Raw genomic sequence first — 15,983 nt, 5'->3', positions numbered from 1 at the left:
TCACACTCAGCCCATCCTCCACCCTAGCCACAGACACAGAGTGTGTTCTGCTGAGTGGCTTTGATCCTGGGTTCGTGGCTGATGGTGACTTTGTCATTGGGGGTATTTTCCCCCTGCACTACAACCAGGAGATGCCAGACGTCAACTACACCTACCAACCAACAGCCGTCAGGTGCAATGGGTGAGTTTTCAGTGTTAACCAGTAATACTCTATTTGATCTGTAACCTCTTTCCTTCATGTAGTTTCCAGTTCTATTTCACTCCTTTTATCATCACTTTCTCCTCTGTTTTTTTCCTCCCCTCCCCTCCTCCTCCTCATGTCTCTCATTCTCTCTCCTCATCCTTCCTCCCCTCCTCTCCATCTCTCTCCTTATCCTTTCTCCCCTCCTCTCCATCTCTCTCCTTATCCTCCCCCTCCTCATCTCTCTCTCTCTCATTCTCTCTCTCTCTCTTTCTCTGTGTATCCAGGTTTGATCCGAGAGCTTTCCGCTGGGCTCAGACCATGAGGCTGGCGGTGGAGGAGATCAACCAGAGTGAGCAGCTGCTGCCCAACCACATGCTTGGCTACAAGATCTTTGACTCGTGTGCCTATCCTCTGACAGGGCAGAGGGCTGCTCTGGCAATGTTGAATGGACTGGGCCAGGCTCACACTCACATGTGTTCTGGTGCCTCTCCTCTCCTGGCTGTTATCGGAGAATCCGGTTCTGCTCAGTCTATTGTCGTATCCAGAATCCTGCAGCCCTTTAAAATACCCATGGTAGGGCTCCACTAAGAGTATTTTCCTTTGAATTATTTCACTTATTGATCAACTGCACTCATGATACTTTCTGTACAACCTTTCTGGTTCTCTGTGTTAAAATATGTATATGAAGAGGTCATTTCCAAAAACGCTATATACACTGATTTGTGTTTTTGTTAAATCAGAAGTGATTGCTTATGGGTACATTCATGTGTGTGCAACATATTACTGTTCTCAGATTTTTTTATTGAAAGATTTTAGAAAATGTGTTAATTCGAAAAACACTATATAGCCATTGTTTAGCTGCAATGGAATGTACATATCCTGTCTATTTGACTGTGATATGTGATTGTCTCACTGAGCTATAGATAAATGCACTTACTGTAAGTCACTCTGGATAAGAGCATCTGCTATATGACTAAATTGTAAAATGTAAATGTTTTACTTACAGATCTCATATTACTGTATTTAATTATTATGATTATATATATATATATATATATATATATATATATTACTTATGTAAAACCTAGCAGTCCTACTTATTTATCTGAAAATGAGGCAGATGTGTATCATTTAGCAAAAAAACATGATTATTTGTCTCTCTGAAATGAAACCATCAAGTGATAGATTCTAAACAAATAAATGTATCATTAAACAACCCCATACCATGATTAGATAGTGAAAAAACACAGCAATCTCTTTAACCATTTCAGCAATAAAAGCTCATTTACCAACATTTCTGAAAATGTATACGTAGCATTTTGGAAAGAAACTCTTCAAATGAGTGTTCTTGTGTCTGTGTTGTAGAAAGAATGAGTGTTTTACGAACAACGTCTTTCCTCAGATCAGCTACTTCTCGTCGTGCGCGTGCCTCGGTGACAGGAGGAAGTACCCAACCTTCTTCAGAGTAATCCCCAACGATGACTACCAGGTGAAGGCCTGCAATTAAATTTAAAAAAGGATTAGGCAATGATCTCATGAATCTCAGGATTCTTCAGGAAGTATTTCTGAAGTGGATCACCTTGCATTCAACTTAAATGGAGTGAAGCAGAGTATGTTCACTTCCTGGTCTGTTACAACATAGTTTCTGTTTAATCTTCCCTTTCTTCTATCCCAGGTGAAGGCTATGGCTCAGCTGCTGGTACGGTATGACTGGCGCTGGGTGGGGGTGGTACGTGGGGACCATGAATATGGGCACTTTGCCCTACAGGGGCTGCTGAGGGAGCTAAAGGGGACGGGGGTGTGTGTGGCCTACCAGGAGATGATCCCTCTGCTCTACAATCAGCAGAGGGCCCTGGAGATCATAGAGGTATGAAGAGAGGGAGAGAGACTGTTTTGTCCCTGACGCAAATGTGTCTTGCATATTTAAAAAAAAAAAATAGTACTATACAAAATTAAAGGTTATATCTCTCCCTGTCTTGTCTCTCTCCCCACCCTGTCTCCTTCTATCTCCTTCCTCTCTCCTCTTCTGCCTCCATCTCTCCCACCTTTACCCTCCATTATTTTCTCATCTCTCCCCTCTCGCTCTCTTCTCTCTAGGTCATGCGTAGCTCCACAGCGCGGGTAGTGGTGGTGTTCTCTGCCGAGGGGGAAATGACCCCCTTCCTGAAGGACTACATGGCACAGAACATCACAGGGATCCAGTGGGTGGCCAGCGAGGCCTGGGTCACTGCCTCTCTCTTCACCACCAGCGAGTACTTCCCCTACCTGGGGGGCACCATCGGCTTTGGGATCAGGCAGGGACAAATCCCAGGGCTCCGGGACTACCTGCAGACGGTGAACCCCCGCAGGTACCCCTCTAACCCCCTGGTGCAGCAGCTGTGGGAGGCTCTGTACGGCTGCTCTCCCTCTCTGTCCCCCTCCAGCACCCTGATGCCCCCCTGTTCAGGGCAGGAGATTCTTCTGGAGCAGCACTCAGCCTACATGAACACCTCCAGCCCCAGAGTGGCCTATAATGTGTACAAGGCTGTGTACGCCATCGCTCACTCACTGCACAACCTCCTCCACTGCCAGGCTGGGGCAGGACCCTTCCACAACCGCTCCTGCGCTCACAGCACCAATGTTCACCCCTGGCAGGTATAGGTATTGTAACTCTCTGTACCGTTTGAAAAAATTATTCCACAGATCATCTGCTGTACCTGTTCAATATCTGAACATTTTGCAATGTTTCTTCGAAGCTGCAGCACTATCTACAAGAACTTGCCTTTTACATTTCTGGGGAGGAGGTGAACTTTGACCTGAAAGGGGATTCCATCCCGTACTATGACATCATCAACTGGCAGAGGGGTTCGGGTGGCAACATGGAGTTCATCAACGTCGGTCTGTTCGACGGAGCAAAGGCCTCTGGGAAGGAGTTGGTGATCCAGGAGGAGAAGATCGTGTGGGCGGGGCATCAGAGCAAGGCAAGCTGCTCACACTGTGTATTTAACCACATCAGATGCCAACTGTTGACGTTCTGTAGGGTGAGGTGGAGGTAAGTAGGTGGAATGGGATAGGTTGGGATTTGATGAATTACTGTGATTCCAATGTAAGATGCATGTTGGTCTTGCAATGTCTCCCTGTCACATAGTGTCAAGCTAAGAATAATAGTAATGAAGACACTACATTTTATGCTAAATGTATACAACTGGTTCACAGTGAACCAGCTTAATCAGTGTTCTCTCTGTGGTGTTCAGCTGGTGGTCTCCGTGTGCAGTGCCAGCTGTGCTCCAGGATCCAGGAAGGCTGTCCGTCGTGGGGAATCTCTGTGCTGCTTTGACTGTGTACCATGTGACAGCGGCAAGATTAGTAATCAGACAGGTGAGGACTCTGATTTACCCTAATCAAGATAATGATTTACCTGTAGATTAGTAATTAGACAGGTTAGGACTGATTTACCCTAATCAATATAATGACTTACCTGTAGATTATTAATCAGACAGGTTAGGACTGATTTACCCTAATCAATATAATGACTTACCTGTAGATTCGTAATCAGACAGGTGAGGACTTATATACCCTAATCAATATAATGACTTACCTGTAGATTAGTAATCAGACAGGTGAGGACTCTGATTTACCCTAATCAATACAATGACTTACCTGTAGATTAGTAATCAGACAGGCGAGGACTCTGATTTATGTTAATCAATAGAACAACTTCCTTTTTGTAGATTTTATATAGTCTCTCTAGATCCAGTTGATTGCATAATTTTTTTTTTTTTTAATTTAACCTTTTTTTAAATAGGCAAGTCAGTTAAGAATAACTTATTATTTACAATTACAGCCTAGGAACGGTGAGTTAACTGTCTTGATCAGGGGACGAATGACAGATTTTTACCTTGTCAGCTTGGGGATTCGATCTAGCAACTATGCATATCCTGTCCATGTGTTGTGTTGATGCTGACAGAAAGGGCCTGATGTTGTCCAGCAGCACGTCCTCCTCCAGTCATCTTATTCCTGTAGCCTAAAATTACTTTTTGCTTAATAGTGCCAACGGGTAATGATTTCGAAAGACACACCTGTCTATATAAGGTCCCACAGTTGACAGTGCACCTCAGAGAAAAATACTAGCCATGAGTTCGAAGGAATTGCCAGTAGCGCTCCGAGATAGGATCGTGTGGAGGTACAGATCTGTGGAAGGGTACCAAAATATTTCTGGTCCGCAAGAACACAGTGGTCTCCATCATTCTTAAATGGAAGAAGTTCGAAAACCAGCAACAATCTTCCTAGAGCTGGCCGCTCGGCCAAATTGAGCAATTGGGGAAGAAGGGCCTTTGTCAGGGAGGTGAACAAGAACCCGATGGTCTCTCTGACAGAGCTCCAGAGTTCCTCTGTGGAAAAGGAACTCTGGAGTTGTCCAGAAGGACAACCATCTCTCCAGCAATCCACCAATCAGACCTTTATGTGGCCAGACTGAAGCCACTCCTCATTAAAAGGATCTTCTCAGGACCTCAGACTGGGATGAAGGTTCACCTTCCAACAGGACAACGACCCTAAGCACACAGCCAAAGCAACGCAGGAGTGGCTTCGGCGCAAGTCACTGAATGTCCTAGACTTGCCCAGCCAGAGCCCGAACTTGAACCCCATCGAACATCTCTTGAGAGACCTGAAAATAGCTGTGCAGCTACGCTCCCCATCCAACCTGACAGAGCTTGTGATGATCTGCAGAGAAGAATGTGTGCCAAGGTTGTAGCGCCATACCCCAAAAAACTTGAAGCTGTAATCCCTGCCAAAGGTGCTTCAACAAAGTACTGAGTAAAGGGAATAGTGAATACTTAGTGAATACTGATTCTTGCATTTTTTTTTAAATTAATACACTTGCAAAACTGTCAAATCTGTTTTTGCTTTCTCATTATAGGGTATTGTCTATAGATTAATGAGTGTAAAAAAACAATTTAATCCATTTTAGAATAAGGCTGTAATGTAACAAAATGTGAAAAAAGTCAAGAGATCTGAATACATTCTGAATACACTGTATATCTTTTCAGGGTACATACATCTACTTCTCTGTGCCAAATGCTCTGTCACAAAGTTGAACATTTAGTCAACATTTTCAGCTTAGCCACTGTGCACCAATAGTATACAAAATATAATATTTTTCATTTCCCTGTATTAACGTTTCTCTGTATGAAAAAAACAGGTTTTGAAGTTATGACAATTTACTCTTGTTGGTGTTTTAAGACTTATGATCTGTACACCAGTTCCACATCTGCTACCAAATGTCACTTACCTGTAGGATGTCGCCTGACTGCATCACATACCCATCAATGATAAATTCATATTCTCTTTCTCTCTGTTTTTCTGTATAGATTCTATAGACTGCACAGAATGTCCCGAGGACTACTGGTCAAACGCTGATGGAACAATGTGCATCCCCAAAGTGGTGGAGTTCCTTTCCCATGATGCAATGGGGATAGCCCTGACAGTGATCGCTGTAGTGGGCGCCTGTCTGACCGTGTCCATCCTGGCAGTCTTCCTCCATCACAGGACCACGCCCATCGTCCGCGTCAACAACTCTGAGCTGAGTTTCTTTATCCTTCTCTCCCTGACTCTGTGCTTTCTGTGTGCGCTGATGTTTATCGGGGAGCCCACCTCCTGGTCCTGCATGCTGCGCCACACCGCCTTCAGCATCACCTTCTCCCTCTGCATCTCCTGCATCCTGAGCAAGACTCTGGTGGTCTTGGCAGCCTTCACTGCCGCCAGGCCTGGGAACAACATTATGAAGTGGCTGGGGCCCAAACAGCAGAGGGTAATCATATTCTCCTGCACCCTGGTTCAGGTGCTGATCTGTGCTGCCTGGCTCATGGCTGCACCTCCCTACCCCTCCAAAAATATCCAGGACCAACGCTCTAAGATCATTCTGGAGTGCAGTGTGGGCTCCCAACTGGCCTTCTGGTGCGTTCTGGGATACATCGGCCTCTTGGCCTGTCTGTGCTTCATCCTGGCTTTTCTGGCCCGGAAACTGCCAGGCAACTTTAATGAGGCCAAATTCATCACCTTCAGCATGCTGATCTTCTGTGCCGTGTGGATCTCCTTCATCCCTGCCTACGTCAGCTCTCCTGGGAAGTACACAGTAGCTGTAGAGATCTTTGCCATCCTGGCCTCCAGCTTTGGGCTGCTGTTCTGTCTGTTTGCTCCAAAGTGTTACATCATCCTCCTGAAGCCAGAGAAGAACACTAAACAACATATCATGGGGAATAAAAAGTAGTTAATGAGTAATTCAAAATGTATTTTTCCTTATGTGCTTTTGTTACTTAAAATGTACAGTTTATCCCATATGGGCTACAATCTACACTGAGTATACAAAACATTAACAACACCTGATCTTACCATGACATAGACAAACCATCTGAATCCAGGTAAAAGCTAAGATCCCGTATTGATGTCACTTGATACATCTACTTCAATCAGTGTAGATGAAGGAGAGGAGACAGGTTAAAGAATGATTTTTAAGCCTTGAGACATGGATTGTGTATGAAAGATTAGTGGAATCTGTGTGGGTAGCAGGACAGGTAGGATGACTGACAGTGAATGTGAACAGGTGGTCCTGGGTCAGGTGACAGAGGAATGGACTGAGACTGAGGCAGGAATTCCTTTAACCATAAAGTGGTATATTTACTAGTCTGTGCTTCATAACAAAGGAAACAGAATAAAATGTATCCAATCAAATTCATAATCACATAGATCATATCATAACAATCATTCATTCTTAACATAATTAGGTAATTCATTTCAATAAGAAATCAACAGAAATCATCCTTGAGTCATTTAAGCTCATAACTATTCATTATAATCATGAGAAGACTAATAGAAATAATTCAATCAGTGATCGGTTATTCAATCTATAATCCCCATCAGTTTGATATCAGAATTGATCAGTTCAGCAAACAATGACGTTTCATATTTCACCCTTTCAAGTTTGTCTTCATATGTTAATGTAATTTCATTACATATTAACCACATATCGATGGCATAATTGGCCTGTGATGATCTGTAGGGCCGTGATCATTGACCATTTACATTACACAATAGGCTTGAAGCGTGCGCTCCAAGCCGCGCTCTCCGCGGTAATAACTATAAACAATAATTGATGGCCCGCTCTTCCAATGGCAACAGATAGTTCAGATGAAAAGGTAACAGATTCAGTGGTAAAAGATTTGGTGGATTTACATGGATTCATGGACGCACATAAGTTCTGGATTAGACATAGTTAAGGAAGAGAAAGCAGCGAGATCGGGCAATGGCGATTTCCTACTTTCAATGATTTGAGACCTGTCTGACATTTCCACCTGACCTAATTTAGGCGCCCCTAGCCCAGCTGAGTAAGTGGCCGTGAATTAAAGGATTCTTCCACCAACTCCATGGGCCTTTTCTACAGCGTATGTGTGTCATTCAGATGGTGAATGGGCAAGAGAAAATATTTAAGTGCCTTTGAACAGGGTATGGTAGTAGGTGCTAGGTTTGTGTCAAGAACTGCAAAGCTGCTGTGTTTTTCACACTCAACTGTTTCCCGTGTGTATCAAGAATGATCCACCACCCAAAGGACATCCAACCAACTTGACACATCTGTGAGAAGCATTGGAGTCAACATGGACCAGCATCCCTATGGAACGCTTTCGACACCTTGTAGAGTCCATGCCCCGACGAATTGAGGCTGCTCTGAAGGGATGATGGGTGGTGGAGCAACTCAATATCAGGAATATGTTCCTAGTGTTTAGTAAACTCCGTGTATGCACTATACTGAAAATGTTGTTAAACAATGTGTATCTTCCACCTCTGCAACCTTTGAGTAGAAACGTGATGATTGCAAATAAGGAGTTACAAAAAAAAATAAAATGTATATTTATTAATCTGGATTTATTGTTGTTACTCTAATTAATGGATGCACTTGGGATACAAAAATATCAAAACCTCATCAAAAATATCAAAATTAGGGCACAGAGTATTCACATTCTATTAATGGATTTTCTTTTTTTTTTACTTTGGGGGAAATACTGTATAGAGCCAGCAGGCCAAGAGTACTAGATTGTAAGATACGTACTGTTTAGAGCCAGCAGGCCAAGAGGACTAGATTGTAAGATACGTACTGTATAGAGCCAGCAGGCCAAGAGGACTAGATTGTAAGATACGTACTGTTTAGAGCCAGCAGGCCAAGAGTACTAGATTGTAAGATACGTACTGTATAGAGCCAGCAGGCCAAGAGTACTAGATTGTAAGATACGTACTGTTTAGAGCCAGCAGGCCAAGAGGACTAGATTGTAAGATACGTACTGTTTAGAGCCAGCAGGCCAAGAGTACTAGATTGTAAGATACGTACTGTTTAGAGCCAGCAGGCCAAGAGTACTAGATTGTAAGATACGTACTGTTTAGAGCCAGCAGGCCAAGAGGACTAGATTGTAAGATACGTACTGTATAGAGCCAGCAGGCCAAGAGGACTAGATTGTAAGATACGTACTGTTTAGAGCCAGCAGGCCAAGAGGACTAGATTGTAAGATACGTACTGTTTAGAGCCAGCAGGCCAAGAGGACTAGATTGTAAGATACGTACTGTATAGAGCCAGCAGGCCAAGAGGACTAGATTGTAAGATACGTACTGTTTAGAGCCAGCAGGCCAAGAGGACTAGATTGTAAGATACGTACTGTATAGAGCCAGCAGGCCAAGAGGACTAGATTGTAAGATACGTACTGTTTAGAGCCAGCAGGCCAAGAGGACTAGATTGTAAGATACGTACTGTTTAGAGCCAGCAGGCCAAGAGGACTAGATTGTAAGATACGTACTGTATAGAGCCAGCAGGCCAAGAGGACTAGATTGTAAGATACGTACTGTATAGAGCCAGCAGGCCAAGAGGACTAGATTGTAAGATACGTACTGTTTAGAGCCAGCAGGCCAAGAGGACTAGATTGTAAGATACGTACTGTTTAGAGCCAGCAGGCCAAGAGGACTAGATTGTAAGATACGTACTGTATAGAGCCAGCAGGCCAAGAGGACTAGATTGTAAGATACGTACTGTATAGAGCCAGCAGGCCAAGAGGACTAGATTGTAAGATACGTACTGTTTAGAGCCAGCAGGCCAAGAGGACTAGATTGTAAGATACGTACTGTATAGAGCCAACAGGCCAAGAGTACTAGATTGTAAGATACGTACTGTTTAGAGCCAGCAGGCCAAGAGGACTAGATTGTAAGATACGTACTGTATAGAGCCAGCAGGCCAAGAGGACTAGATTGTAAGATACGTACTATTTAGAGCCAGCAGGCCAAGAGGACTAGATTGTAAGATACGTACTGTTTAGAGCCAGCAGGCCAAGAGGACTAGATTGTAAGATACGTACTGTATAGAGCCAGCAGGCCAAGAGGACTAGATTGTAAGATACGTACTGTTTAGAGCCAGCAGGCCAAGAGGACTAGATTGTAAGATACGTACTGTTTAGAGCCAGCAGGCCAAGAGTACTAGATTGTAAGATACGTACTGTTTAGAGCCAGCAGGCCAAGAGTACTAGATTGTAAGATACGTACTGTTTAGAGCCAGCAGGCCAAGAGTACTAGATTGTAAGATACGTACTGTATAGAGCCAGCAGGCCAAGAGGACTAGACTGCAAGTGCCAAGAGGACTATTAGGCCTGGTGTTACCACATCAACCCTTTCTTAGTGTTCCTCTCTGGTCTCAGCCTGGTGTTACTACGTCATCCCTTTCTAGTGTTCCTCTCAGGTATCACTAAGATGATGTAACATTTAGGGGCAAAGATGCACAGCAGCAGACTAGAGGACTAAAGGATAAAACTAGAGGATGAGATGGTGAACATCTCCACAGCTACAGTGTACTTCCCAGGAGAGCTGACTTAGGCAGGGACAAAGGAGACTCACACTGCACAGAAGAACAGCATGTTGAAGCGGGGTGAGCTTGGCCTCATCGACGGTGTCAGGGAGGTGTTTGCGTCCCAGGAAGGCTAGGAGGAGACAGAGCGAGACCAGCAGGTTGACGTAGCCCAGTGCCAGTTAGAACCCATCTAGACATGTCCTCAGGGCAGTACTAGGTTTGTCATTTCCAGTCACAACTTGCAGACTTGTTGACATGTTGCTGTGCGTTTTATTGCCAACCTTACTTTGCTACCTGACAACTTTACGGTTTTAACTTTTTTTACCATTTATATTTTTTGTTTTTCCCTCACTCAACTTTTTTAAATTAAACTTTTTCACTCTGGACGTTTTATCTGGACATGGTTCGTCAGGACCTCCAACAGCCGAAGCTAAGTAGTAACATTAACAAGATGCCTTCTAATTGCAGTCGCTGTACTCATAATATACAGGAGAACGATCGCCTTACGGTGAGGATAGCTGTGCTGCAAGCCCAGCTTCAGACGCAATCGTTAGGCAAGGGTAATTTCAGTGTAGGAAATGATGAAACAGCGTCTGTGCCACCATTAAGTACAGATAGTAACGTTAGTATTAATCCCCTCGCACGGTCCCCGCTGCCAGACAACTTTCTCATGGCTTCTGGAGGGAAATGTGGTTGTCCCCATGAAGCAGCGAGTCGGAGTCAGAGCCCGAGCATTCTCTGGTCTCTACTCCTCCCGTTACGGGGTCTGAGACGCCGAAGGCTCCCACCATTAGCTCTGACAAATTGAAAACCCTAGTCATTGGCGACTCCATTACCCGCAGTATTAGACTTAAAACGAATCATCCAGCGATCATACACTGTTTACCAGGGGGCAGGGTTACCAACGTTAAGGCTAATCTGAAGATGGTGCTAGCTAAGCCTAAAACTGGCGAGTGTAGAGAGTATAGAGATATTGTTATCCACGTCGGCACCAACAATGTTAGGATGTAACAGTCAGAGGTCACCAAGCGCAACACGTGTAAATCATCTAGAAAGATGTGTCGCATCGAGTAATTGTCTCTGGCCCCCTCCCAGTCAGGGGAAGTGATGAGCTCTACAGCAGAGTCTCACAACTCAATCGCTGGTTGAAAACTGTTTTCTGCCCCTCCCAAAAGATAGCATTTGTAGGTAATTGGGAATTTGTAGATTCTGGGACGCACCCCCAAACAGGACCAAGCCTGGCCTGTTGAGGAGTGACAGACTCCATCCTAGCTGGAGGGGTGCTCTCATCTTATCTACGAGCATAGACAGGGCTCTAACTCCCCTAGCTCCACAATGAAATAGGGTGCAGGCCAGGCAGCAGGCTGTTAGCCAGCCTGCCAGCTTAGTGGAGTCTGTCACTAGCACAGTCAGTGTAGTCAGCTCAGCTATCCCCATTGAGACTGTTTCTGTGCCTCGACCTAGGTTGGGCAAAACTAAACATGGCTGTGTTCGCCTTAGCAATCTCACTGGAATAAAGACCTCCTCCATTCCTGCCATTATTGAAAGAGATCGTGATACCTCACATCTCAAAATAGGGCTACTTAAGTCTTATTTGCGGAAAGTTTAATTCAGATAAGGAAAACAGAATAATAAATGTTGCTTAAATGAAAACATCACCCTATTCGACACCACCACTTCTATTACAACCCACCTGTGATTGCCCTCCTGTCCACACGATAGCACTGTCTTCTATCTGCAGCTGTTGGCTGAGGGAGGGCAGAGCCATCATAGCTTCCTACCTTCTGGAACTTTATATATCCACTGCTCACCTTCTGCCAGTTAATAACATCATAGAAAGGAAGGGGCTTCCCGTTGTCATCAAACTGATTGGTGAGATTTAGCCTCTTCAGGTGGTGTAAGAGCTGATGGAAAACTGATTGTTGAGATTCAGCCTCCTCCGTTGGTGTTACAACTGATGGGAAAAGAGAGGGAGGTATGCAGTACCAACACTTAACATAGAGGAACGATTAAATATGACTAGAAATAAATTAATAATCGTATTTACACACGCACACACACAACCCCAAACACACATCGTTCCTATCAGTGTAAAATACGTGCTGGTGTTACACTTCTCCTGAGCAATGGTATACTGCAGGTAGCCTAGTGGTTTGAGTGTTGGGCCAGTAACCGAAAGGTTGCTGGATTGAGTCCCTGAGCTGACAAGGTAGAAATCTGTCGTTCTGCCCCTGATCAAGGCAATTAAACGCACTGTTCCCCTGTATGTCGTTGCCGGAGACTCCAGACCATGGATCGTTGCTGGAGGAACCGGACCATGGATTGTCGCCGGGGACTCTGGACTGGGAACCCTCGCAGGAGGCTCCGGACTGGGAACCCTTCGCAGGAGTCTCCGGACTGCCGACCGTCGCTGGAGGCTCTGGACTGCCTACCGTCGCTGGAGGCTCTGGACTACCGACCGTCACTGGAGACCTGGTTCGTGAAGCTGGCACAGGATGTACCGGACTGGGGAGACGCACAGGAGGCCTGGTGCTTGGAGCTGGCACAGGACGTTCCGGGCTGGGGAGATGCACAGGAGGCCTGGAGTGTGGAGCCGGTACAAGACGTCCCGGGCTGTGGAGCCGCACTGGAGGTCTGGAGCGTAGAGCTGGCACAACGTGTCCTGGACAGATGACGACCTTCGCACGGCAAGTGCAGGGAGCTGGCACAGGACGTACCGGGCTGTGGAGGCGCACTGGAGACACGGTGCTTAGAACCGGCACACATTGTACCGGAACGATAACACACTCCTCAAAGCGAGTGCAGAGAGCTGGCACAGGACGTGCAGGGCTGGGGAGGCGTACTGGAGACCTGGTGCGTGGGGCCGGCACAGTCTACAGCAGCTAGCACGCTCCTCAGGACCAGTACTGAGAGCTGTCTCAGGTGGCATTAAACTGAGGACACGCTCCTTAGGTCGAATGTCGTGCCTCATGCACCAACACAACAGGAAGGTTATCGGTCAGACAGGCACAGGTGGCAAAGTAACTCACCTGGAGAAACTCACCTGGAGGAACTCACCTGAAGGAATGCACCTGGAGGAACGCACCTGGAGGAACTCACCTGGAGGAACGCACCTGGAGGAAATCACCTGGTGGAACTCACCTGGAGGAACGCACCTGGAGGAACACACCTGGAGGAACACAGACAATAAGTTACAGGAAAAAGTGGCAGGCATGTCTGACTGAGAGGTACAGGTGGCAATGTAAAAACATCTCTCTCTTTCTCTTTCTATCTCTCTCTCTTTCTTTTTTTTCTCTCTTTCAATCTCAATTCAATTTCAATTCAAAACAATTCAATTTACGGGTTTATTGGCATGGGAAACAAATGTTTACGTTGCCAAAGCAAGTGAAATAGAAAATAAACAATAAAGAAATGTACAGTAAACATTACTCTCACAAAAGTTCCAAAAGAATAAAGACATTTCAGGTGTCATGTTATGTGTAAGTGGTTAAAGTACAAAAGGGAAAACAAAGAAACTAAAATATAGGTTGATGATGTGTGTTCTTCACAGGTTGCCCTTTTTTTCTGGCAACAAGTCACAAATATTGCTGATGACACTTTGGTATTTCACCCAATAGATATGGGAGTTTGTCAAAATTGGATTTGTTTTTGAGATCTTTGTGGTTTTGTGTAATCGGAGGGAAATATGTGTCTCTAATATGGTCATACTGTGACTCCCATCATACCCATACTCCCATCTTTCCTTCGTCTTATCACCTGATCCATGGCGGTCTCCAGCCGGTGTAACACTGCCGTGTGGTGTTGAACGCGCTCCTCCATAGATGTTGGGAGTTCGTCAGCTCCTGCTGGCTCCATCGAAGCGGGATTCTGTGACGATATTGCGTTTGGAGGTAGGTGAAGGAGTCAGGTGCAGGATTCTGTGACGATATTGAGTTTGGAGATAGGTGAAGGAGTCAGGTGCAGGATTCTGTGACGATATTGCGTTTGGAGGTAGGTGAAGGAGTCAGGCGCAGGATTCTGTGACGATATTGCGTTTGGAGGTAGGTGAAGGAGTCAGGTGCAGGATTCTGTGACGATATTGCGTTTGGAGGTAGGTGAAGGAGTCAGGTGCAGGATTCTGTGACGATATTGCGTTAGGAGGTAGTTGAAGGAGTCGGGTGCAGGATTCTGTGACGATATTGCGTTTGGAGGTAGGTGAAGGAGTCAGGTGCAGGAGAGCAGAGATGTCCGAGATGCGTCATTTTAAATGGGCAAGTCCACCAAATACAGGTAAGGCACAATAGAATAATCAAACACCCTTGACAACAGAGACACCCGTTAATCACGAAAGGAGGAACAAACAAAGCTCCTATATTTATGCACACTCAGTATAAATGCGTGAAACAGAAATGGCACAACCTAACCGAGCAACATCACAACTAAAATAACCCCACACAAACCTAGGCAGGCAACAGAGTAAATTATACACACAGAAATTAAGGCAAATGAAACCAGGTGTGAAAGAACTAAAGACAAAACAAACAGAAAAGGAAAAAGGGATCGGTGATGGCTAGTAGGCTGGCGATGCCGACCGCCGAGCACTGCCCGAACAGGGAGAGGAACTATCTTCGGTGGAAGTCGTGACACATACATTGGGCTGGAGGTTTCCGCCTCATTTTGTGGTCATTGTGCACGTAGCCTGTCTTCTCTTGAGAGCCAGGTATGCCTAAGGCTGCCTCTCTCAATAGCAAGGCTATCCTCACTGAGTCTGCACATAGTCAAAGCTTTCCTTACATTTGGGTCGGTCACGGTGGTCAGGTATTTTGTCACTTTGTACTCTCTGTTTAGAGCCAAAAAGCTTTCTAGTTTGTAACCCCAGGACCAGCTTGCTTAGGGGACTCCTTTCCAGGTACATCTCTCTGTCGGTGATGGCTTTGTTATGGAAGGTTTGGGAATCAAATCAAATCAAATCAAATGTATTTATATAGCCCTTCGTACATCAGCTGATATCTCAAAGTGCTGTACAGAAACCCAGCCTAAAACCCCAAACAGCAAGCAATGCAGGTGTAGAATCACTTCCTTTTAGGTGGTTGTAGAATTTAACGGCTCTTTATGGATTTTGATAATTAGTGGGTGTCGGCCTAATTCTGCTCTGCATGCATTATTTGGTGTTTTACGTTTTACACAGAGGATATTTTTTGCAGAATTCTGCATGCAGAGTCTCAATTTGGTGTTCATCCCATTTTGTGAATTCTTGGTTGGTGAGCGGACCCCAGACCTCACAACCATAAAGGGCGTTTAGGTGTTTAGGCCAAGGTGTGTGTAATTTTTTGTGGGAAGAAATGTGGGTGTGTTTTGCCTATTTTTTGACTATTTTAACCGCACACTTGTTGTCTGTGTGCATGGTTTACATTAATGTCATGTGTTTTTCCCCCAAAAACACTTTCAATCAATTTGTATAGCGGACCCTCATGCCGAACTTAGTCAAAGGCTTTTTTGAAGTCAACAAAGCATGAAAAGACTTTGCCTTTGTTTTGGATTGTTTGTTTGTCAATTAGGGTGTGCAGGGTGAATACGTGTTCTGTCGTACGACAATTTGGTAAAAAGCCAATTTGGAATTTTCTCAGTACAATGTTTTCACTGAAGAAATGTACAAGTGGAGGAGGCCAGGCACCCACGCATGCTCTTCTCCACCCCCTCCTCTATGTTCTCCTCAGTCCTCCTCCCAGTGACCATGGATAGCACCCCTCTCAGGCTGGTTTGGACGTGAGCACAGCTGTCCAGGATTCTGTAGCCCAGCCTCACACCTGGCAGTAAAGTTGAGTTACGGTTAATCTCATCCACCGCAAACACCATGGTAATCATCCAACGGAAGACTCTGTGGTCAAAACTACAGAGGGAGGTGGAGAGAACAGCAGGAAAACTGTAAGGAAATATATTCATTCCGTGCTCTAGGAGAGAAAATAA

At 45.2% G+C, this 15,983-nt stretch overlaps 1 protein-coding gene across 1 annotated transcript; it reads left to right on the top strand.

Moving 5' to 3' along the window:
- The first annotated feature begins 1,904 nt into the window (after positions 1-1,904).
- LOC110508046 (extracellular calcium-sensing receptor-like) lies at positions 1,905-6,449 on the top strand. The gene is made up of 4 exons (XM_090223932.1): positions 1,905-2,818; positions 2,920-3,144; positions 3,418-3,541; positions 5,533-6,449. The coding sequence occupies exons 1-4, from the start codon at positions 2,285-2,287 to the stop codon at positions 6,429-6,431; spliced, it is 1,782 nt and encodes a 593-aa protein (XP_090080058.1). The 5' UTR covers positions 1,905-2,284; the 3' UTR covers positions 6,432-6,449.
- Positions 6,450-15,983: the final 9,534 nt, after the last annotated feature.

This window comes from Oncorhynchus mykiss, chromosome 27, assembly GCF_057628025.1.
Source record: "Oncorhynchus mykiss isolate SJ-2025 chromosome 27, ASM5762802v1, whole genome shotgun sequence".
Classification (NCBI taxonomy): domain Eukaryota; kingdom Metazoa; phylum Chordata; class Actinopteri; order Salmoniformes; family Salmonidae; genus Oncorhynchus; species Oncorhynchus mykiss.
The sequence above is the reverse complement of the archived record's forward strand: the minus strand, read 5'-3'. Positions and strand labels throughout refer to the sequence as shown.

Excerpts from the sequence above, each read along its gene's own strand:
- LOC110508046 (XM_090223932.1), top strand. The coding sequence starts at position 2,285 with ATGCGTAGCTCCACAGCGCGGGTAGTGGTGGTGTTCTCTGCCGAGGGG. Across the intron at positions 2,819-2,919 it reads CCAATGTTCACCCCTGGCAG|CTGCAGCACTATCTACAAGA; the intron begins GTATAGGTATTG and ends GTTTCTTCGAAG. Across the intron at positions 3,542-5,532 it reads CAAGATTAGTAATCAGACAG|ATTCTATAGACTGCACAGAA; the intron begins GTGAGGACTCTG and ends TTTTCTGTATAG.